Genomic DNA, 25,635 nt, shown 5'->3' on the forward strand with positions numbered 1-25,635 from the left:
AGAATTTTGTTTTTGATTAGATGTATACTGATTGACCATGTGGACATTTTATGTTGTTTTGCTTATAAACTATAAGTCTTTTGATTTGAAAACATAGTGGTTTTGTTTAACTGGATGTAATTATTCCCAACAGGGTTTAAAATCAACTTAGCAATGTTTCACAGACTACTTTAAAAGAAGCTATGTACAGACACTAATCAAATTTCTAAATTCCATTTTTCTTGTTCACTTAGATTATTTCCAGTTGATCTGTATTTTCTACTTTATAAAGTTCAAAGCTGCAATTTGCCTTGATTTAAAAGTATGTGTTTAAAAAATCCATCCATGTAGGTACATTCATTTATTGATATCTTGTTGTTACTAACTTAAAAGCAAAGTAGAAAAAAGAAATTGTGATCTTGCCAGGTCTTAGGGTAAAAGTTAGAAGGAAATTTGTGCACTGTTAGAGGAAAATAGTAGTGTTGTAAGAAGATTTGGAATAGATTACTAGTATAGACAGTTCTTGAGTGTGAAATACCACATTGTCTAATATAACAGTTTAGAAGAAAATTAATAAAAGATGAATGCAAAGAAAAATATCTTCATAAAGTGTAGAACACTTTCAGCTGTCCTTTCAAGGACTTTATTTTTTATTTCATAAAAAATAGTCTGAAATAATTTCTGGAATAAACCCAGAAATATTCTCAATTTCTATTTTTTAAGACATCTGGAAGGCATTGGCAAATTTAAGTCTGTTTGTACCACATAGTCCAGTATCTTATAATAAACATAATGCTTTTATTTAGTAGCTATTATCTGTTGAATGAATGAATGACCTGCCACCCCCATTCAGCTGGTAGTTTAGTTTGTGTATGTATGCAATTTTTTAAACCTGTATCTCTCCACTAACAAAATAACTCTTAAATGAGGGAAGGGGTAACGAGTTTGGCAAGAAATGTACTTATTACCTTACTTAGGTAACTGTAACCCCTCTGTATATCACCTTGACGATAAACAAAATAAATAAAAAAGGAAAAAATGTAAAAGTCTTGAGGAAAAATATGGAACTATTGATCATTTTTATTTTGTGTCTTGTGGTTTTATATATTTTCCAAAATTTTATCTAGGACAATTTTTTGGCGATATGCGTGGCTAGAATTCAACTTAAAATGAAATATAAATTTCTACTAAGTATATTAACATCTCATCTAGGATTCAAGTTGAAGAGGTTCTGCTTTTGCATTACACATTTAATAATTGTAATTATAATCCTTATAGCATTTCTAGAATCAGCTTTTTAAAAAGTAAGGTTATGAGCCGGCGTGCTGGTGGCTCTCAGGAGCCTGAGCTCTGTGGATTGTGCTGCCAGCCTGGGCAGCAAAGTCCATCAGACTGCCAAAAGCCAGAAGTGGAGCTATGATTCAGGTGATAGGATGCTAGACATGAACCAAAAACAAACAAACAAACTCAGAACAGTGCCTAGGCCCTGTGTTCAAACCCGAGGTCTGGCACCAAAAAAAAGTAAGATTTTACCTTAACCTCTGGTGATGACTTAATGTTTCCGTCATTGAAACAAAGCAACAACAGTTCCATTTTCAAATGCTGAAAATGTTTTTCCTTTTCTGAGAAACAACAAGTGAACTGAATGCCAACATTCTTGTTTCAAGTATAGACATATTTGAAAGATTAAAAAAAATAAACTTGCTAACTTATAAAAACAATCCCTTATTCTTTCTGGTACAAGCAAAACATTGAACCAGAGTGTGTGGAGGCTCTGATCCACTCCTGTAGCTGCTGTTGGTAGCTGAATTCTGTGACTAACGGTAGAGCTATCTATCAGGGAGGACCACATGGATTCAGTTATCTGCCCACTGGATGACAGAATGGGGAGGTAAACTGATGAGTATCAGGAACATCTGTGCATGGATCGTAGCCATGCCTTTAAGTGACTCATTCTTCCCTCAAAAATCTAAGGTTTAATAGTTAAAAAAATTCCAAACTCTTGTCATCGTATGAACTGAGTCATTTAGCCCATTCAGGGGGTTTGGAGGGACTCAATACAGTATATAATTTTAAGATATTTTTCCAGTGAAATTGTTGGCTATATTTTAGACTTCTAAATTTAGTAAAAACTTAAAAAGGTGACCAGGAAGAGTCTTGAAAAAATGACTATTTTCAACAATTGACAACTACCATGGAGGCTATAGGCTCTCTGTCTCGTATACTTGGTGGTTAATAGTTTTCATTGTCAGCCTTTAAATTCAAAAGCCTTATGGGTGCACATCACATGACAACTCTACCATAATTGCCGTGACTTTTAAGGGAGATTGGGGAAAGCACTTGGTGCCTAGCTCTTCAGTTTCTTTCCTTTACCAAATGTTACTGTTTCACTCAGATTCTCTGATTTTTGTAAGTGAACTGTTTTATCTTTTTCTTTTTTTGGAGGAAATGATATCTTAAAAATAACTGAAAGAAAAGAAAGAGGAAAAAACCTGAAGGATTTTGTTTGTGTGTGAGTTTAGCTAGGTGCAAATCTGTGGTTTCCAGAGTACTGTTCATGTAAATTTTACAATTCTTGTTGAGTAATTTAACTTGCCTATTTATAAGGTTGAGGTTAATGATTAGAAGGACAGATTAGGTTGTACTTTTGTTTGCTTTTCTAAAAGTAACCTATCTATGTGATCTGAAACATTAAATGCTTTCTGGTTGTTAGATGTTTTTTCTCTTTAGTCAAGCTATATCTGTCTCTACTTTTGATTCCTTGATATGAGAGAGAAAAGAAGTATATGCAAAGTGTATACCAAGGATGTTTATAAGCAAGAGTATATGTTGTATGTCTGACTTGTGTGAAATGCGAGCAAAATATGATTGATATCTTTGCCAATAAATAAGACCCACGTGTTTAGAATTTTAGACATTCTGTAATGAGAATATTTTAGTTGTGTTCAACAAGTCATATGGACTAAATTTTTTAAGAACAAGGTAAGAATTCATAAATTAAGATTTGAATAAACTGTGTATGTGTCTCCTTGACATTGATACAATATAATCAACTCTTTTAGACAATACAGATTAGTTGCTTACAGCCCACAAGAGGCTCACTCCAATCTTTAAAGCACAAACTCCACGGGCTTTTAGAGAGATATGCATGTAAATGGGAGGAAAAGATGAAACATATAGATGTGATGTGTTCCTAACAAAGACTAAATTGATGGGACTTGTCAAAAAAATGTCAAAAAGTAAACTGGTCCCTCTTATTTATTTATTTTTGTGTCAGTCCTGAGGCTTGAACTCAGGACCTTGGTGCTGTCCCTGAGCTTCAATGCTCAAGGCTCATGCTCTAACCACTTCAAGTTGTTTTTTTTTTGGTGGTTAATGGTAAATAAGAGTCTTACAGCCTTTCCTCCCTGGGCTGGCTTCAACTGCAATCCTCAGATCTCAGCCTCCTGAGTAGGTAGGATTACAGGCATGAGCCACTAGCACCTGGTTTCTTGTTTTATTTTTAATATGTAGCCATTGTTTTGCATTGAAATTACAATCATACATTTATCTCATGATATTTGGGGAAGTTCGTTTTTAGGGAAAGCACGAAGAAGAAGAATATACAAATGGAAGCACGAATGTTATTTTTCTAAATATAAACACAATCATTTTTTCCTAATTTTTCAATATAATGACCAGGACTTTTCTCCTTTTTAGAGAAGCAGTCAAGTGTTTCTGGCACAGCTCAGACAGCAGCGATCCAGTGAGGTTCATTCCACACAGTGGAAAGCTAGCAGACCTAACTTTTTAGAAAGTAAACTGCTCTACAGCTAATGATGCTTTCCTTTCTTCTAGGTGTCCAAAGACAGGAAGTAGTGTGCAAAAGGCTAGATGACAACTCTATTGTGCAGAACAACTATTGTGATCCTGACAGTAAGCCACCAGAAAATCAAAGAGACTGCAACACGGAGCCCTGCCCACCTGAGTAAGTAACAGAGAGAAAGAAGAATTAACTTTCTTCAGTTACAAAGCGAAGAAATATTATATATTCACACCCGGAAGCATATTCTGTGATACAAATTAATGTGGATGAAAAAGAGAGGAAACAACATAGGAGATAGAATATTGATGTCTTTTTTACCTAGCACATATGTACACATTGGTTTCAGTTATTAACTGCTTGAAAGAATTTGGTCCTGCCACAGTTCTGGAAATGATTTTATGGCATCAATTCTAAGCCATATCTGCCAAAGGGTTTCAAGTAAAGTGGAACACCTGAATGCTCTCCTCCCCCAAATCAAGGACCTTTCACAGGGGCTCACAATGAACAGGTGAACACATTTGTGAAAATTTGGGTGGTTATCTTTGTATTCTCTGAATCAAACAAGATTATAGTTCAAGCTGGGAGCCTGGGTGAATGTCTCTAGCCTGTTTCTCTAGCTGCATTTGAATTTCTCAGCCTCTTCTAGCACTGAGACTTCTAAGGAACTCTGTGCTTCCTTGCAGGTCCTCGGCCTGCTGAACTTGTGTTGTCTTACACATATCAAAAAAAAAATCCTAAGGCACACATGTCACATTTTAACTTCTATAAATAGTTTTCACTTTGCAAAAGATGTTGTCTTACAACTATAGCACTCATTCCCTTCTTGATGATATATAAAATAATGTCTAATTTTACCAAAAGAGAATGATTTTCTTGCACTCCTGACTTTTCCAGAAATGTATCTAAAGTCCTAAAGATTTTTTACATGATTTAGAAAAGCTCCAGAATGGAATATCAGTGCTTTAACTTGCTAACCCAGTTTTATGTTCCATTATTTGAGGTATCCCATCTCCTGAGTGTTGGGTGTAGGAACAGCGATGTATACTTGAGACTCATTCTAGCTGTAATTGCTGTCAGCAATTATAACTGACGTAGCAGTTATACCTCACTGTAAAGGGAAGCACCCGGGAGAAAGCCAGTCATTTTAATGATGGCTTTAGAATGAGACCTGCTGTCCAACACGTGCTGTGATCTAGAAGAATAAAAAGGTTTCTTGATTGAGCAAAGACAATAATTACATGAAGAAAGACCAGGCTGCTAATTCTGATCATGATGGATGCTGAACTTCATAGCATTTCATTGTTTGGGAAATCAGATTAACCATTAATCCTTTGGCTAATTATCCAATCATGACATTGATAAGAAGGATAAAAAGAGTAAACAAATGAAGGTATATGTCCCAAGCCCTTTAGAACTGTAGAGGAATACTTTATAATGAAGTCATGCTTTTTTCCAAAAATGACCACAGTAGAGTTACAAAAACTTGGGATCTATAGTAAGTTATATATACATGTATATGTATATTACACACACACACACACACACACACACACACACATTTGTCTTAAAGCCCCCCATATGGGTAAAGCCAGGGACATTTTATTTATTTGTTTCAAAACCATAATGCCTTATGAACTTCAATTTTTTCCAAAGTCAAGATTTTTACTTAGTCTCTTGAAGTGATTTAGTATAGTAGCTACCAAGCAAGGAGCACAAGACTAGAATTATAAAAAGGTTTTACTTTAAGGTTTTTAATTTTATGTATATCCTTTTTTAAAAATGTGATCACCATTCAACTCCTTAAAATTCAGAAATGGGAAAATATGGAACTATAATTTATAATATGTTCTACCAGTTATTTTTTGCATTTTCTTCTTTCCTGCCAATTATCTTTATAAACTTATTTAAAAATAAGTTTTTTACTACCTAAAATTGCTTTCGTTATGCAAAACAAAGTGATGCTCAAAATCCATGAGCTAATTTTGTCTCCTCTCATGTTTCCAATAACTTAGGATATTGTTCGTGCAATTGTGAAGTTGCAATGTACCAAGTTTATTTGTTAATACTCAAGACTTTAAATCATAAAATGTCCTGCTTGGTATTTTACCAACCATTTAAGACATCTGAATAGAACTGGTTACCCTGTTTTATTTTGACCTAATATTTTTTATTTGTTCACGCTTACATGATTAAATGTCCTGTGTCCTTAGAGATTTCAGTCATTACTCACTGTATCCCATCCAGTGATTTTTTTTTATTTTAACAGTTGAAGAAAATGTTAATATGCATGATTAAAATTAAGTTCCCTATCTCCTTTCCTGTTAAATGAAATTAAGTTTGGAAGTAAAAAGGAAATTCAAAAAGGAAAGATCAAGGGAATATGCAAGAAAGAGAACAATTTAGTCTGACAGTTTTTCCTTTTTTTGGAACGTTTAAAGGTACATATTTTAAATATAAATCATCAGTCTATAGTTTAGTTCCTTTTTAATTTCTTATTTATTCTTTTCAACTCATACTATGACAACCACAAGAGTTCCAGTAGACATTGCAATTTTAGGGATAAAATAATAGATACAGCGATTTAATAAGAATTTATATGAATGTAAAAGAAAGAAGACATGCTCTGTTTCAAATGACAGTGTGGTAAACAAGATTACTATTAATAAATGTATCTTTTGTCCTTTTTCTACATATGTACAAGTACATATACCAAACAGAATTTATTATACATATGATTATTTGTAGTCAGATCTCCAAATAATTTGAACATTAAGTATCTATGACAGTGTTTAGAAGATATGTTATTGTTTATTTAAACTGGTATTTCACAGTTGCCCAATTTAGGCTATATTCTGGCCTTGAATCTCCTGTAATAACCATAGCACTAACCATTATCTGCCTGAAACTGAACTGTCCATATTATGTCTTTATGAAAAATAAGTTGGAATGGAATTTCTGGTTCAAACCTTTCAGACACATTGTCATATTGCTCTTCAGAAAGACTGTATGATTGTGTACTCCCACTAACAAGACATAAGGGTTCCATTGCCTGGCTGGACACTGAGTATTACTATTTTTATACCCCTTGACTATTTTATGAGGGGAAAAAATCAGATATCTGCTCTGCTATTTTTCATTTCTTTGATTGTTAATGAGACTGAACATTATAAACTTATGTTCACTGGCCACTTGTATATTTTCTTTTGTATTTAACTTTTCTTTTTAGGTTTTTTTTTTTTTTGCAGTACTGGGATTTGACCTCAGAGTCTCATGTAGGCTAGACAAGTACTCTACATCTTGAGCCTTGACTCTAGCCCTTTTGTGCTAGTTTTGGTTTTGTATTTTTTTGAGATAAGGTCACCTTTTTTGCTATGACCCAGCCTAGACTGTGATTGTATTTATACTTCTTACTGTAGATAGGATGATAGACATGTACCACCACACTCAGCTTTTTCTTTTAAGATGGGGTCTCATGGACATTGTTGGGCACTGCTCTGGAACTGCAGTCTTCTGATCACAACCTGGCTTGTGGTCCTCTAACTTGTGCTTCCTTATGTCACTGGAGATTACACGTAGTTGAGATGAAGTCTTGGGAACGTCCTATCTAGGCTATGCCTGAACTTAACTCCATCTAATCTCTGACTCCTGAGTAGCTAAGACATAAGATGCTAGGTGTGGGTAACTAGCACTTGGCCTTGCTACTTATTTTTAATGAACTTTTGATGTATTAAAGTAACTTTTACTTGTTTTACAAATATTTTCTCTAGTTTCTATATGTCTTCCATATTATTTATGGCAGTTCATCTGTTTTTTTTTCTTTTAAAATATTATATGGGAAAACTTCAAAACTTCTATTTCTTTCATTGGTAGGATATTTAGAAATGTCTTACCTTTTGTAAGGTTTCTTTCTTCCTTTAATATAAACTTTATTCTACCTGACAAATGTTCTTTTGATTTGAGGAAGGAATCTGTATTTTCACATAGCATTATTTTGCAAGACCATTAATTAAAAACCCCAAATGATACTTTCATCAAAAAGTATCTTTTCAAATATGCAAATATTTCAAGTATCTTTAGTTATATTGAAAGCATTTCTAAGTACAATAGAGAGACATAGAAGACAGTAAGATTTATAATTGCATTGTATAATGAAAATGACAGGAGACTTGGAAGAATAGACAAAAGAACCATTGATAGAAAAACAAGAGTAGTGTTATTTGGAAAACTTTGAAGGATCAGCAGAAATCTTTCCGGGGAAAATTAATATGCTCATAGCATCAGCTTTTTATGAGAAAGAGTATAGTAGTCCAGGTTGTAAGCTGACCATGAGTGAATACAATGGAATTCATGACATAAGCCTAAATAATTGGGAAAAGGAAGGGAGGAGTTGATATTACAGTATTTGACTGATAGAGCTAGGTTTGGGGTGCATACTGTAATCCCAGCACTCAAAGTGAAACAGTAAGATTGTAAGTTTGAGGCCAGCCTGAGCTACATACTGAGACAAAGCAAAGTAATTTTTTTAAAAAGAGATGACTGATGGGAAGCTATGATCCTCCTTAAGGAAAGGAAGCAATAATAGGTTGGAGACCAAAAAGAAAGGCCAGGAGTTTGGGTTTTCCCTGATGCATTTGAATAACAAGATTATTTCTACAAATGACCTCATGTGAAGAATTCTTGAATACAAATATTTCTATATGATGCTGTGCTTTTTTATATTTGTGAAAACTGGAGACATTAAACAATAAGCTATACATTATGATAACACTGTGGACAAAAGTTTTAAACATGAATTAATCAACTGCAAAATACAAAGCACTGTACATCAGGTTCCTAACAATTTTCAAGTGCATATAAAAATAACTATATGACCAGACAAACCATTACAAGCAAAATAAGAGAATGATAAGCAAAAGTGTTAAAGAAGCTAAGGGTGGGAAAAAATTTATATTGGGGCTAGGTTTTCTTCAATGATATTTTTTATGATATAATATTTGACAATTATTTTGAAATCATTGAACCTCACCCACGGACAACTATAGTTTGTTAAGTTTTAAAATGGATTCATCAGCGTCCTCTATAAAAACTCCAGAATTTAAGACCTAGGAAGGATCATAGACGTCATCTCAGCCAACGGTCATAATTTCCCAGATGAGGGCATTTAATCTCCAGTGATGTTTTTCTCATTCTCCTAGACATTGCGAACATTGTAAGTTTCAAACCAAGTACCTTGTGGCGCTGTCATATGTCGAATTTTGCTTGCTTCATTGACACATTCTCATTGCTGCCATTTCAGAGTTTATAGTATTGATTTTTTTTAATAAAACATACAGTACAGGATAAGTTAGAGATCCTCTTAATATTAGTTTCACTCTCCAAGTAGCTGAGGAATAACTTCTTTTTCATACTAATTTTTTTCTAGATTTTTTTTATTGTAAAGGTGATGTACAAAGGGATTACAGTTCCATAAATAAGGAAATGAGTACATTTCTTGTTGAATATTGCTACCCCCTCCCTCATTTCTTCCCACTCCCCTGCCCTAAGATGTAAAGTTCATTTCCAACATGGTGTCTTGTGAGTATTGCTGTTGCATTCATTGGTTCACCCCCTGTCCTTTCTCTCAGCATTTCTGTGATTCCCCTTCCCATCCCCAAATCAGGTAAGCTTATATACAATACAAAGGGTGCCAAAATAAAAAAAAACAAAAGGAAATAACTGCATATAGTACACTAAAACACTAAAAACAAAACAAAAAAACAAAACCTCTTGTTTCCTTTTCTTGTAGTTCATTTCACTTAGCCTCATTTTATAAGGGGATATGTACATAGCTATTGAGCTAGTGTGATCCTCTGCTAGAACTATCCTAGGCAAATACTAATTATTACAAATGAGGGAAAACAAGCAGCCAGCCTGTGTTTCTTTGGGTTGGTTTCCTTCACTTAATATGATTTTTCCCCCAAGTCTTTCCATTTCCTTATGAATGGGGCAATGTCATTCTTTCTGATAGAAGCATAGAATTCCATTGTGTATACATACCACATTTTCTTTTGCTTTTGCTTTTTAAAATTTTATTGTCAAGATGATGTACAGAAGGGTTACAGTTACATATGTAAGGTAGTGAGTACATTTCTGGTTGAACTTGCTACTCCCTCCCTCATTTGCTCCCACTTTCCCTCTCCCCCAAACCCCATTTCAAGTTGTACAGTTCATTTCCAATATATTTTCTTGAGAGTATTGCTGTTGCATTAGTTTCCCCTTTGTCCTCTGTCTCACCATTTTGTTGTTTTCCTTCCCTTCCCTAATTTAGGTAATGTATAGACAATACTCAGGGTACCAAAATCAAATAGAGTGACAACAAGGGATAAACCACAGGGGGAAAAAACACAAAAGAAAAAAGAAATCACACAGTACATTAAAAAAAAAAAACAAAGAAAAACTTGTTTCCGTATCTTGGAGTTCATTTCGCTTAGCATCATCTTATATGGTCATAAGCACATAGTTATTGAGCTATTCTGCCCCTCTGCTAGACTATCCTAGACATATACTAATTACTACAAATGAGGGAAACCATAGGATCTATGAAAATATTACTAAAAAATATTTTACAACATTTTATTTTTGTCTTTTTTTAGTTATAGATCAAAGCAAGGGCTTCATGCACATAGACAAGCACTCTGCTAATGAGACATATCCTTGGCCTAAACATTATCTTAAAATTAGACTGAGGACATGGCTCCATGAATTGGCTTAATATCTGTGGGATCCTGAATTCAATATCTGGTACTACAATAATAAATTAATTAATTAATAAGATTAACACCTACAAAAGTTTTAATAGACAATAGGTTATATAATTGAATCTCTCAAAGATGTTAGAAAATTCTTAAGGTTTTTAAATTTTCTGGTGCCAGTACTGTGGTTTGTACTTGGAGCCTGAACTCTGCTCCTTTGACTTTTTGCTCAAGGCTAGTACTCTACCATTTGAGCCACAGTTTCATTCTAGTCTGGGAAATCAATCCCCCATCCAATATTTAATAAGTTTATTTTTATACACTGTGTCATTTTCCTTTATCAAAGCAAAACTAATAATCTGGTTGTATGGCTTCTCTGATAAAAAATATTCTGGTTTATCAAGTTTGAAACAACATTTTCCATAGCATCTCTCTTATTTCATTCTCCCAATATTATTGTTAGTATAATTAGAGACTGAGATGGCTTATATAGAGTACAGAAAGACACTCTCTCTTTCTCTCTCTTTCCTGAAACTTAGGTACTCTGCTTGAAGGCAGATGCTCTACCCCCGAGCCACACTTCCAGGCATATTTCTTTGTATACTTTTGGTTTTTGTTGTTTGTTTTTGAGATTGGGTCTTGATTCCCCCACCCCCAATACATGCATCTCTGGTGATCTTCCTAACTTTTCACTTTCTGCCATAGTTGGGATAGCAGACACCTACCATCATTCCCAGCTTCTCCCATTTAGATGGAGCCTCGAAGACTTTTTTGCTTGGGCTGGCCTGAAACTGAGATACTCCCAGTTTCAGCTTCCCATGCAGCTGTTGATGACAGGTGTGTGTCATTGTGCCCAGCTGTGGGATGAGGAAGAATCTCATGAACTTTGTTTTGCCTGGTCTGGCCTCCAATCATGATCCTTCCGATCTAGTCTCCCCAAGGATAAAAGTGTGAGCCACAGTGCCCCGCTAAACTCCTCTGATTTCCACCTTGCAAATATGAATCTCCATATTGTTACTATCTAATGGGCATACAGACACTTGGTGAGGATCGTTAAATTTTGGGAAGAGCTTGGAAAGAACAAGCTTTGGGACTGCTTAGGTTACAAAGATTCAGTAGTTGAGATTTCCAAAGATGATTTCTGGGTTCAGGTTTCTATTACTGAATCTGAAAAGGAAGGCAGAAAAACAGAAAGAATGACATGAGAGGACCAAACATGTACATAGGATGAAGGAATCAGGACATATTTAAACTAGAAAAGAAAATGGAGAAACTAAGAGCACCAAAAGCGGTGGTGAAATTGCAGAATGTTTTAAATAACCAGGATATGTGTTATCCATTCAGAGACATGGTAAGGGGCATTATGAGGAATAATAAAGAGCATCAGAGACTGAATGTAATTCCTGAAATTAAAGTCAGAAAGGAAATTGAAAGAATGATGAATACTTTTCTTTTCCTATATTCCAAGTTGAAGGAGAGATGGTTCACATGAAAAGAAAGGACAAAGAGTTAAAGGGCAGAGGTGGCCCTGACCCTGTGCCCTGAGGAACAGCAGCACCTCCTGAATCACTGCTGCTACCCTCAGCTTGCACCTGTGTTTAATTTGAAGGTCTCCGTCCCTCTTCCATTATGAGACCTAATGAGATCATGGCTGGAAGTGGTATGACTGAGCTTTTTGTGGCTGAGTTAGACACATTTCTGTTTTATCCCCTAATCTTGGTGATGAAATCACTGTTGCAAATTGAATCACAGTTTCACTATGGCTGGCATGCAAGTCATTATTCTCAGTACACATTTTTATCCTGACCAAAAATGGTACTAACCACTTGGGATTGTGTTCATCTGTGGAAAACAGAAAAGGAAAAAAAAAAGAAAAGAAAGCATTTTGAATCTCCTTTAGAAAATGACTTAACAGGAAAAAAAAATACGATAGTGTTTAAATGTTTAAAACTCAAGATTAAATTTGCATTCCAAAACGGGATTTTAGTTTGAAAAAACCTAGACTTTGACACATATGTTCTAAGTTTGAAAAATTAGTTCACTGTCCTATTTCTAAACGCTGATTTTCCTCAACAAATGATAACAACACAAATGATGATGCAAAGGCCGTTATGGCTTAGGGAGCTAAATTTAGGATACCAGGCTCAAATTTAGGATACCAGGCTCAATCGGATACTACTATGTAAGGCAGCAGGCTCTTCTGATCTCACTTGTGATTTTACTTTCCTTATTACAATACCGCATTATGAACCTTAGGTATGGGCAACAGCGAGGAATTCAGCCTCATGAATTTTGTGTTCTTTTCTCTGATATCCAAGAGCATGATGAACATATTCATTGATGACAGCAAGTAGTACATTGCTTATTGGAACCTGGGGCCTACCTGCTCCAAAGCCCAAATGCTATGCTTCATAAGGCAAGTAAATAAATAACCAATAGTCTCCCGTATGGCTCCTCCATTCCGCATTGTTTTTTATCAACCAACATGGAACAGTCAGCTTTTCTGGGAAAAGGATGTAGACCCTTCATAGAAGTGCCTTCACTTGACTGAGAACTCTCTGGATGCCCGGCAGAGATGCTTATCTGTGTTCTTCCGCTTCGTGCTCAGGTGGTTCATTGGGGATTGGTTGGAGTGCAGCAAGACCTGTGATGGCGGGATGCGCACACGGGCAGTGCTCTGCATCAGGAAGATCGGTCCTTCTGAGGAGGAGACGCTGGACTACAGTGGTTGTTTGACACACCGGCCTATGGAAAAAGAGTCCTGCAACAACCAGTCATGTCCACCTCAGTGGGTGGCCTTGGACTGGTCTGAAGTAAGAAACTATGAGGCTTTATGTTTTCAGATGTCTTAACTAGTAATGCCAAAGCAGTTAATGTTAAGGACAATCCTCTCATGTGAACATCTTAGAATTTAACAAGTAAGAACGGACGCACAGTGAATTTGGCCATGCTATCTATAATGTACGGCTGTTTGACAGGAAGTAAAGGGTTTTGGAGGCAAGGAAATCACTGAGAAACTAGGCATCGATTTGATGAGAAAGAAGTTGAAGGTGAATTTGAAACAACACAGTGGTGGCTACTTATATTAATTTCTTTTCCTTCTAATTGTTATCCAGCTTCACAAGTTCAGAATTAGTGAGAGTTAGTTCAAAACAGATGCACAAAAAGAGACTCAGGCCTTTTTTCATCCTGAAACTTACTGGAGACCTTTTCTAGTGTCCCATTTGGAAAACATATTTTTTATAAATAAAAGAACTCTTTAATATGAACAGCCTAATGACATAACTTTTAAATATAAATTTATCAATGCATTATGACTTGTGACATAGTGTATCTGTAAAGTCCAATTGCTTCTGTTTGCAGATGGGGAAGAAACATGGAGCTGAGGGTTATAACACCAACAAGTCAAATTCAGAATTCACCTTTATCTTCACATACATGATTAGTGCATAGGCAGATCTGGCTAAAATACTAAGGGGTATACTTATATACAAAGTAATCTAATCTAGGGGCATTCAGAAAAATGATCTTGGAGAAAATTAAGTAATAGGCAATTAGTTTTAATTCATCAGTATGTATTATATATATATATATATATATATATATAATACTTATATCTCATTTTCCACATTCACAAAGAAGAGCTGTCAGATTCTTGAGAGAAGGATTTTTAAAGAATGCTTCCATAATGCTAGTTAGTGTTTTCTGAAAACAGAAAAACAGGATGCTATTTTAGACTCTATTGTGGTACTACTTCCTTTGCGTATTTCCAGTAGATCTCATGAGTATGTCAAAACCAACCAATGAAAAAAACAAGAAAACTATCATAGTTTAGAAACCTCAGAGTGTTAACTCTCTTCACCTCCCCCCCCAAACTTCCCAGTGAATCTTTCTGCTTGAGGGGCTTTATTGTCCTGGAGGTACAAGGCTAGAAGAAGGACTTTAAGATGGCACATGGAAGTGAAGATTCTGACTAGTTGTGGTGAGCCATGGGATCTTCAGCAGGAACTGGGAATGGTTTCCCAAATTTCTTAAAGCTTATTCTCCAGCTTTAGTAATTATATTCTGTCTACCTAATTTTTATTTGTATCTTCAATCAATGATAGAGACATGGGGATTATTCAGTTCATGGTTATAGAAAACCACTTTGCCTAACAGAAGGTACATCAACTTCCAAATATGAATTCTATTATTGTTTTAAAATATAGATGTTCTGCAGGGTACTGTATTTTCATGGCTAGGAGCCTTATATAAATGCATAAAATTGATTTATAATGATAATTTCATTAGAAGAAATCATAATGAGAGAATTATTTAAAGGTTTCAGGTCAAGGCAGGATAGGCACTGTGGAGAATAGAAAAAACAATGTAGGCTTGGGAAAATAATAAGTATTCATGAAACAACTACAGAACATATTAGTGTTTATTAAAAGTGAATTGTGACATATAAATACATAACTAATATAAAAATTCAGAGCAAATCAGGAGTTCTTTTTGCTTGCCAGTACTGACATTTGAACTGAGGGCCTCGTGCTGGCTGGCTGGCACTCTGCCCCTTGAGATACACCTCCAGATTTTCTTGCGTTATTTTGAAGATGGAGTCTCTTGGATTTTTCTGCCTGGATTGGCCTTGAACTTTGATACTCTGGATCTAAGCCTCCTGAGTAGTTATAGGCATGGGCTACTGGTGGCCAGCTCTGAACTCTCTTTAGTTGATTGGGATTGAGCTGAATATAAAAAGTAATAGAATTTAGAAAGAATAAGGAGGTTGGAAATGGTTTATCTGATAAGAAAAGTAGCTAACCAGAAATACAAAGATTGTAAGATAAAAGTAGGTTGGGGAAAATTGCTGGTGCTAAAGAATAAATTGAATTAACTAGTGATGAAGGCCTGAATACACAAGTCTAAACAAAATCATCTTTCCAAATCATTCTTCCTTAGCAGAAACTAGAATTTTTTTTTTTTGCTAGCCACTAAGAAACCAAAGGTCTACTGCATACAGACTTGCTTCACATTGATTGTCTAACATATACTTTTCTGTACAAATGATAATTTTGTTTTTGTTTTTTGGTGCTGGTCCTGGGGCTTGAACTCAGCGTGTGGGCCCTAACCCTGAGCATTTGTGATCAAGGCTAGCAATCTACCACTTGAGCCACTTCTATCCTTTTTTGTGGTTAATTGGAGGTAAAAATCTCATGAATTTTCCTGCCTGGGCTGGCATTTTGAACTCTGATCCGCAGATCTGAGCTCCTGAGGAGCTAGGATTATATATGTGAGCCACTGTTGCCCAGCTTGTGCCGCTGACTTTTGTTTTAAAATAAGACAACCAAATGTAATCACCTTACAGAAGAAACCTTTGAGTATGGTGGCCCATGACTGTAATCTCAGCCCAGCTCCTAGGAAGGTGGGAGCAGGAGTATTTTGAGTTTGAGGCCCAGCCCTGGCAAAGGCACCTGCAAGATCCTGTGTCAGAAACAAGACAAAATGAAACTAAAAGGGCTGGAATTCAAATGGTAGAGTGATTGCCTCACATGCACAAGGCTCTAGGCTTAATCCTCAGCATATGTGGGTGTGTGGAGAGAGATGAGAGTAGAAGAGGAGGAGGAAGAGGAAGAGGAGGCAGAGGAGAAAACCTTAAACATTGGTATTTGGAATGGAAGCATATCAGTGATACATATATGGTTTACTTCTCAATTCAATTTCAAATAGATCATTCTTACTTGTTCTTAAATTTTGAATTCTTATCTATCTAATCCTTTAAGTAGCTTGCTGAACTGGATCTAAGCTGCTTTTAAGCATCAGTGAAGGTCCTTAAAGAAATATATATATATGTGTGTGTGTGTGTGTGTGTGTGTGTGTATGAATATATGTATATATGTATGTAGGTATATATATATTTTTATATATATATGCATTCAGAGAACATTTTAAATCACATTTCTTCTTTAAGATAGCTGAGTCAAAAGCTTAGAAATAAAGAGTACTTGGAAGTGGCATACCCATGCTGGAATTATCACCTTCAAAAAAGTGTTGGTACCTGCTGTTGTCTTTCCACAGATGACTTAAAAAATTTCAGTCAAGAAATGCTGTCATATTGTCTAGTTGAATACCATCTTTACCACAATTGTTATTCTTTGTTCAAGCTGAGGTGATTTCTATCCTGTTTATCTTGGAAAAGGTGGCTTGTGTTCTCAGGCTTCCATATCTTTACCAGGCAACCCATCTCTTCCCTAAATGGGTTAAAAATAAGTAAGTAAGTAAATAAATGGCATCAAATGAAACAGGTGTCTGAGTAGCTATGGGGAGAGCAAGATACCTGGTTTTCCCTTCTATTCCTCTCAGTAGGAGAGCAGGTAATGTTCAATCTCTTTACAGTTAACCTTTTGCAAATATTTTACAGGATTTTCTTTTGACACAACTATGAAAACTTCCCTTCCCTTTCTGCTCCTTCATCCTTCCCAGCAATCATCTGTGAGCTCTGCTAATCAGAAGGGTGAGGTTCAGCTGACGAAAATACGCTTCAGTAAGAGGAATTCACCTTTGATCCTTTCCACTTCTTTGTCATCCACTCTAGTGTAGTACAAAAATTTCCATTGTTGAGAAACCAGCATCTCTTTTCCCAACAGCTAAACCCACCCAGTGCTTATAACAAAAGAAAAAAAAAAAGAGCCAATTGGCTGTGATGGGAAATGGCTCATTGGCAGCCTTTTATGGAATTTATGAACCCGTGGCTTTCCTGTTTCCTATCATCTATTCTCAGTCTCAGGATCACCCATAAGATGTTAGATTTTTAAATATTGTATTTTCTCCCATCACTTGGCAAGTAGCTCTTGAAAGTGTTGCTACATATTATGAATGGGTTCCAACAGTTTGAACCCAGAATAGTTGGCTCTCCCCCCATCCCCCCCAGAATACCTCTGCTAACTGGTCTGTTTCTTGTACTTTTCTTACACAAGTGGATAGAGAACAAGCATCATCCTCAGCTGACTTGATGAGACTTTTACGTAGCCTTAGTTATGAAGGACAGGGTGGGAGGGGAGTATTTAAAAGGGACTGATTGAATTTTTTTGGAGAAGCCAATGGTGCTACCACTTTGCATACTCTTAGGTCCTACTCTGGTTTTATGATTGTTAAACACACCTCTGCAGTGAGAACTCAGTCAAATCACAAACTATTAGTATTTGTGCGTGTGTGTATGTGTGTGTGTGTGTGTGTGAGAGAGAGAGAGAGAGAGAGGAGTGAGAGAGAGGCTTACTGTGTAGTCCAGCCTGCCCTTGAACTAACCAACCTCCTGCCTCAGCCTAGATGTTGAGCTAACAGACAAGAGTCAGGATGCCTTGCCCAGTATTTCTTTTACAAGTGAGGGCCAAATAGCTTTCCCTAGTGTGGTTTTACTTTTTTCTACAAAATATGTTTTTGCTTTTTAATCGTAAAGGTTCCTCATAAAAACCACCTCTTATACCCAACCTCCTATATAGGTGGTCTGGTCCAATTTAAAATAATGGTGAGGTCTGAAATTTATGAATGTAAGAAGGTAGAATAATTATTTACCTACAATAGAGAAAAATAGAAATAATTTTATTAGAGAATAGACTTTCCACTGAAATAATGTCTTCTACCCTACTACTTTCTAGTTTATTATATGGAAGAATGATGAAGTTTTATATTTATAGCTATATTCTTTAGCCTAAAAATAAAATTTTATTACTGAACTATTGAAATTTCTTGCAATGACTAGAAGATTTATAGCATATTCATGAAACCATGTAGAAACAGATCTTTTATGCGGTATAGACCAGTGATTATCCCAGGGAAGTACTCTGAAGCATTCTCATTTAACTGAATTCCTATTAATCACATATGTATATATGTATGTATGTATACATATATATATATAAACACCATGGCTATAACTTCTTTTTCTGAAATTCCTTCTTTTTGTTAGATTACTTAATGAAACAGATTGTAAGATGGACAAACACATTTGTCAGGAGGCAGAAGAGAGGCAATTGTGAAATTTAGGTTAATGGAAGCAGAAGGCTGAAATAAAAACAAACAAACAAAACACCAAACAAATAAACAAAGGCTATTTCTGCGTGAATATCTCTGGTGTATGGTGAGAAGGATTTTCAGAATAGTATTCTGCTTGGAATGAATCCCTTCTATGTGGCTTCCCTGTGCCTTTTATTATTTTTAGAACTGTAAGCATTTAATATCACCCTTAAGAAACATATTTGCTGAGACCAGAGTGGAGAGACTTGCTATACATATGTAGTATTTGTATCTAGATCTGTAGAGTTTGGGCTTGAATGAAAAATGTGGTAGAATTGTACAATAGCACCCCTTGTATTCATTGGATACCTGATTCTATGATTCATGCATAAGCCTATATATCCATGTTTTATCCTAAACATATATATCATAAAGACAAAATTTAATATATTAGGCACAGTTATAGGTTAGGAATAACTAACAAAACTGAAACAAATACACACAAATAAAACACACAATACACACAAAAGTAATGTGAAGGTCATCTCTGCCGTGGGCCATAGACCAGAGGCTTGACCCCAGTGCTCCCAATACACCAGATGCAGTTTACAGTTTACAGTTGTTTACAGTTGTTCCAAACTAGGAAGACAGCTGTTCTACCCTTCTGGAAGGTTATAATTTTTAGAGGTGATCATGCATGCACAAAATAAATCAAGAGTCTACAAGATTCACCCAGGCTATAAGCATTAGTTGAGCAGAGAGAGGTGGTGTAATTCTGATTTGGTTGGTTGGTTGGTTTGGTTTGGGGGGTGGGATGGGATCTATTGTATCCTCTTGGAATCAGAGATGAGGAGTTTTGAGGGCAGTTTTTCATTTAGCTTCAATCCTCCGCATGACATGATAAGCCTGTAGGATAAAGGGATGGAGAAATAGCTCAGCAGGACCGTGACTGGAACTACCATTAAAAACCTAAAAATTTAAATTTAAAAATTGAAGCTTTTTATAAATGGTAGGTTGAAGAGAACCCCATGATGACTCTCTCCAAATACTATTTCTGTTCTTGTTTTTGAGAGCACATGTGTTCTACACCATACACCTGGCCTCTTTCTATGTCTTGCGCTCTGCTAACGTAGTATCTATTATGCCCTGTATTTATGATCTCGTTTGCACTTTTAAGAGTATAGGTTGTATTGGGCATTTTCTTCCAGAAGTGCTTACTTGCACCACAGTGGAAGACAAAGGATAGTTTCCTTTCTCCTCAACTTCTCCAACTCTGTGAGAAATATGACAGATGCAGCCTCTTCCGTAGTGTTTGTATTTTTCAATCCAGACCTATTTCTGAATCTGTGTAGTCATCCATACAGTATCAAATGGCTTGCTGCCGCTCATTTCAGAGGATGTCTTGCTGAAGTCCTCTTACGACACAACACTCTTTAGATGTATCATGTCTTTCATCCATAAATCTAATGTCTTTTCTAAACTAAGCGCTGTTCACACAGTATGACCATACTTTTTTGTTAGTTGAAGTCAACAGTAAAACATACCTATCCTTTTACTGAACAGTTTCACAGATAGGATCTAGGTTCTTACCATAGATCTTCATAACCCCAGCATAGGATTTTATTTTTCTTACATTAGAAATTTTTACCTTTCAATGAAATGAGGCATCACCACTTCACATTTGGAATGTCATTACTAAGTAAAATAAAGGTTGCTTGAACATAAGTGCACCATTATGGCAAGTCAATTTTCTGGCTAAGATGGCTACGAAGTGACTGAGAGGGAATGTAGCATATATATTGTGGACAGGCTGGACAAAGATGATTCATGTTCCAGGCAGGACTGCAGGAGATTTCAGCATACTACTCAGAATGGTGTGCAATTTAAAACATGAATTACCTATTTTTGAAATTTTCCATTCAATATTTCCAGACCACAAAAGTGTGGAAAGCAAAACCACAGGAAAAAAAATGGAGAACTACTGTCGTTTTTACCCATTCCCTCTTTTGAGCTCTTATTTCGTGGATTTGGAGGTATAATTTTTCCAAACAATGTCTTGCCTGGGTGGAAGATGTCATTAATTAGTTTTGCATGTAGCTACACAATGTCCTGCAGATGGCTTATGTCTTCGACACTTGTGTTTCCAAGCTTTCTTCGAACAGGAAGCTACCATCTGGACTTGTCTATGCTACCCAGTCTTTATTCTCTTCACCTGCAAACAGGTCTGATGACAATGCTTATACATAGGGTTTCTGTGAGGATTAAGTAGATCACTACATACAAAGATTTAGAACATTGCATGATACTTAAGATATATTGGTGCTACTCTATTATTATCAATCATCATCATCATCATCATCATCATCATCAGTCTTACTTGTTCTGTTTGGATTGGGTTTCTTGAGACCTCTCAGACACATCTGAATGAATTGTCTGTATTGTCTGTGTTCCTTAATTGTAAGCAGAACTTGGCCTATCCTCTTAGTATAGACTGCTTGAGGTTATTACATTCTTAAAATAATAGCAGAAACTGCTACTGGAAAAAGATATTACAATAAGCAAAATGCATATGTCTCAGCCTTTACTATACATTCAGATAATTTTAAAATATGAATGGAGCAAGGAAAGTGCTAGAAGTACTTTATTTTTTTCATTCTTTGCTTCCAAATTAGATGCTCATTATGATTTCCAAATCAAGACCTAGCTTCCTGCCTATTTACAGAAAATATGAAGGGGTGTTCTAGCCTTTATATTTCACCTTCATTTGACTTTTATAGTAATTAGCGAATTCATATTTATGTATTCTTATGCATTTTTTTCTGTAAGAATAAAGAGCAGTCTGGGATAGTGATTATAATAACAGAGGAATGGATAATAGGTAGGTCCTGAAGAATGAATCACAATGTTAAGTTAGAAGGTTAGGACTTAGTTTTAGCTCTGTTATTTGCTGTTTACCCTTCATTAAGTCAGTTAACCTTTCCTCATTTATGATAATTCTCAAATACTTGTTTAATAAAATATTTGAACATATTTTGTAAACTATGAAGCCTTAATGGAGTGTAAAGTAGTAGATTCCTTAGTGTACCTATTATTCAAGGTGATATACTGCACTCACAGGGTAGCAAAAATCCCCTAATGCTTTGTTGGGATAATGGAAGAGATTTGACTTTAAATTAAAAGACAAAGGGAGGCAAAATCAAGAGATTTGAATACTTTGTTTATTCTACAGCAGTTATTACATATGTGAAGTGTAAAGTTATAGGGTTGCTGTGGGGATTAAATTCAGCAATATAAGCAAAGTATATAGTACAAGGACTTATATCCAGGAAATAGAGTTATTACTATTATTGTTAGAAGTATTAGAAATATTTAGTTGGGGCTGGGAAGTTGGCTCAGTGGTAGAGCGCTTGCCTTGCACGCATGAGGCCCTGGGTTCAATTCCTCAGCACCACATAAGCAAAAAGAAAAAAGCTGGAAGTGGCACTGTGGCTCAAGTGGTAGACCTGAAGAGCTGAGGGACAGCGCCCAGGCCCAGAGTTCAGGCCCCACGACCAGACCCCCCCAAAAAAAATTTAGTATCTAGTCAGACACCCATGACCCATCTGAACATAAATCATCCATAGACATGTAATATTTACAATTTTCTACCAATCATTTAAATTTTTTGCTTTAAAAATATAATAATTGCCATCTCACAGGCGTTTTAGCATCATATTTAGCATATAGTGTTTGTTCAACAGTAGTTCATAGTGAGCCAAGCTCCAATGGCTCATACTTGTAATCCTAGTTACTCAGAAGTCTGAGATCTGAGGATCACAGTTCAAAGCCAGCCTAGGCAGGAAAGTCTGTGAGACTCTTCTGTCCAATTACCAAAAAAGCTGTAAGTGGTAGTCAAGTGGTAGAACACTAGCTTTGAGCCAAAAGAAACTCAGAGACAGTGCCTAGACCCCCAATTCAAGCCCCAGGACTGGCACCAAAAAAAAAAAAAGCTAGTAGAATAGTGGGGTATGTGGGGGGGGGGTGGTTATCAGTCATTGTAACTCCAGAAGCAGCAGCATTGTTAGCTTGTGCCTGGCATTGGGATAGCACTAGAGACTACTACAAATAGTTAGCATGGCAAAGATATAGAGAAATTAATCTGAAGAGGTTAAGTAGAACCTTGCACATTCAAAGAGTTTAAAATTTATCTTCAAAGCAATAGTAAACCATTAAGGATTTTTTGAAGCTAAAAGGCAATATTAACAGACTCGTGCTTTACAAAATTTCCTCTGATGTTCAGAAAGTGGATTGGAGTGAGGCAAGAGAAAAAAAAAAAACAAAAAAAACCAGGAGAGCTATTAGGAAGTAGTTGCAAAATTTCATATGGGAAATAATATTTGTCTGAAGTAAGTTTAGTAGCAGTGGAGCTGGAGAGAAATCAATAGATGTACAAGAGACTTCTAAGACAGATTAATAATATGAGAGACTATTATCTAGGTAGAATGAGGTGGCAGCAAGATTGAAGGGTATTATTGGCTGTGAAAAGGATTTCTCTCTTGATCTAAACTCCCCAGCTTTTGCTTCTTCTAAATCTGTCTTGGATATACTATCATCCTTTAAAATTAGTTCCAATGAAACTTACTAAGCTGGAGGTAATACATTCTGTTACTGCATTCATTGTGATAAGGAGAGTGAATAGAATCCTTGATTTGTACCTGGAAAAAAATCAGTATTATTCTTTCTATTACATATACCAGGCTCAAGGATGACCCTTACTAACACCATCACTTAAAGATGTGTACAGAGGCTGGGAATATAGCTCAGTGGTAGAGCATAATGCAAGCAAGGTCCTAGCACTGCAAAAAATAAATAATGTATACAGTATTTATTAAGACATCGCCATTCAGTAAATCAAAACATCATCTTTTGGGATAAAGAATAACATATATTTATTAGGTGCTTATTCAAAGCCCTCAGCCAGAATGTGTGATCAAATGAATAGCGGGACCAGAAACAGAAGTAGAGTAATTTTCAGGTTATATTGTGATAGAGATGAGAAAGATATGTAAATAAGTAATTATGAAACAAACTAGTGATGATTAGGCACACAAGAATTGATATGTTCTGCATGCACCTTTATGGTGTGTAACATTAGTGTACGGTCACGTTTATGTCCTAAATAAGACTATGAATTCATTAAAATTAGAAACGATCTACCTTCATTTTATGTCTCCAGTTTTGTATACTTCCTGAATGAAACACATAGAAACAGTGAGGCTAGGCCCTCGCTTGAATAAGAGGAAGGACATATTTTAAGGAAGAACCTAGACATTTTGGAAAGCTGAAGAGTTTCAGTCCTTCAATCAGCCACTTCCATTAAAGAGGTGGCTTAGAAATATGTAGAGATGAGGTTAATAACATTTATGACATGAGAAGAAGCAACCATTCCTCAGTTTGAAAAGTAGACAGACCCTATTCTAAAGAACAGTCAAGTTCATTAGGTTTGTAATTGGTGGATAAGGAAACATGGAGCTTGCCTGCCTGCCTGTTTCCCTCTCTCCCTCCCTCCCTCCTTCCTGCATTCCCTCCCACCCTCCCTTCCTTCCCTCCTTCTTTCCTTCCTTCCTTCCTTCCTTCTTTGTGCAATACCTGTATATTCTTAGGTACCACACAATAAGAATAGTTGCATCACAAAGACAAGTCCTTCTGGTCTACTAATAACAAAAAAAATCCCTTAAGAAAGCTACACCAACCATATAAGATGATGCTAAGTGAAATGAACCCCAACATAGGGACACAAGAGGTTTTTATCTTTCTTGCTGTTGTTTTTAATATATTTATAATAATTTATAATATATATATTTATAATATATTTATCATGTGATTTTTAAAAAAAATTGTTTCTTTTGTATGTTCTTCCCCCATGGTATAATCCCTGTTTTCACTGTATTTGATTCTTGTGCCCTGCATCTTGTTTATACATTTTTCTAATTTGGGGAGGGGAAGGGAAATAACAAAATGCTGAAATAAGAATACAGGTTGACCCATTTTAACAATGAGATGTACAAGACACTATGTGGAAAACGAACTTCACAGTTTGGGGTGAGGGGAGGAAGGAGTTGGGAGGCAGGGAGGGAAGGGATGGTAGCGGAAAAACAAAGGAGGGGGTAACAATGCTCCATAGGAAATGTACTCCTTACCTTACTCATGTAACTGTAACCTCTGTACAGTATCTTTGTAATAAAAAAAATACTCTAAAAAAAAAAGCAAAAGGAAGAAAACTACACCAGCAGGTAGGAAACCAAGAATTCCACATTCCAAAATTGAAGGAGCATTTAATTACAGCCGAATAAAACCCAGGATAAGGAGGAGTGAGGAATAAGCCTATCCCTAGTAAAAGAAGAAAATAAATTAGCCAGGAGAAGCAAATACTGAGCCAGACACCAGTGGCTCAGACCTGTAATCCTAGCTACTCAGGAGGCTGAGATCTGATTATCACTATTTGAAGCCAGCCCAGGCAGGAAAATCTATGAGATTCTTATCTCCAATTAACTTCCCAGAAAATGCCACATGTGGTGCTGTGGTTCAAGTGGTAGAGTGCTAGCCTTGAGCAAAACAGAAGCTCAGAAGCTTTTGGCCTTTTCTGCTTATCCTAGACTTATACTAGTTATTGCAAATAAGGGAAACCATGGGACCTATGTTTCTTTGGGTCTGGCTTACTTTACTTAATATAATTTTTTTTCCAAGTCTTTCTATTTCCTAACAAATGGGACGATGTCATTCTTTCTTATGGAGGTATAGAATTCCACTCTCTCTATATACCACATTTTCTTTATCCATTCATCTACTGAGGGGCATCTGGGTTGGTTCCATATCTTAGCGATAAACATAGTTGTGCTGGTAGCTTTAGTATAGTCTTGTTTGTGATCATTTGGGTAAATGCCCAAAAGTGGGATTGCTGGGTCATATGGGAGCTCTATGTGGAGTCTTCTGAGGAACTTCCATACTGCTTTCCAAAGTGGTTCAACAAGTTTACACTCCCACCAACAATGAATTAGGCCACATCTCTTCCAGCATCTGTTGTTATTAGATTTCTTGATTATAGCCATTCTAACTGGGGTGACATTTTTCTAATTTGGGGAGAGGAAG

The 25,635-nt window shown here is 36.0% G+C and overlaps 1 protein-coding gene across 1 annotated transcript in view; it reads left to right on the forward strand.

Moving 5' to 3' along the window:
* Positions 1-25,635, forward strand: part of Adamts6 (ADAM metallopeptidase with thrombospondin type 1 motif, 6) — a 209,504-nt gene that overhangs the window by 167,637 nt on the left and 16,232 nt on the right. Inside the window, exons 20-21 of the mRNA XM_013025239.1 lie at positions 3,817-3,946; positions 13,124-13,328. Coding sequence (XP_012880693.1) covers positions 3,817-3,946; positions 13,124-13,328 — 335 coding nt within the window. The remainder of the gene's footprint in view (positions 1-3,816; positions 3,947-13,123; positions 13,329-25,635) is intronic.

This window comes from Dipodomys ordii, unplaced genomic scaffold (genome assembly GCF_000151885.1).
Source record: "Dipodomys ordii isolate 6190 unplaced genomic scaffold, Dord_2.0 Scaffold83, whole genome shotgun sequence".
Lineage (NCBI taxonomy): Eukaryota > Metazoa > Chordata > Mammalia > Rodentia > Heteromyidae > Dipodomys > Dipodomys ordii.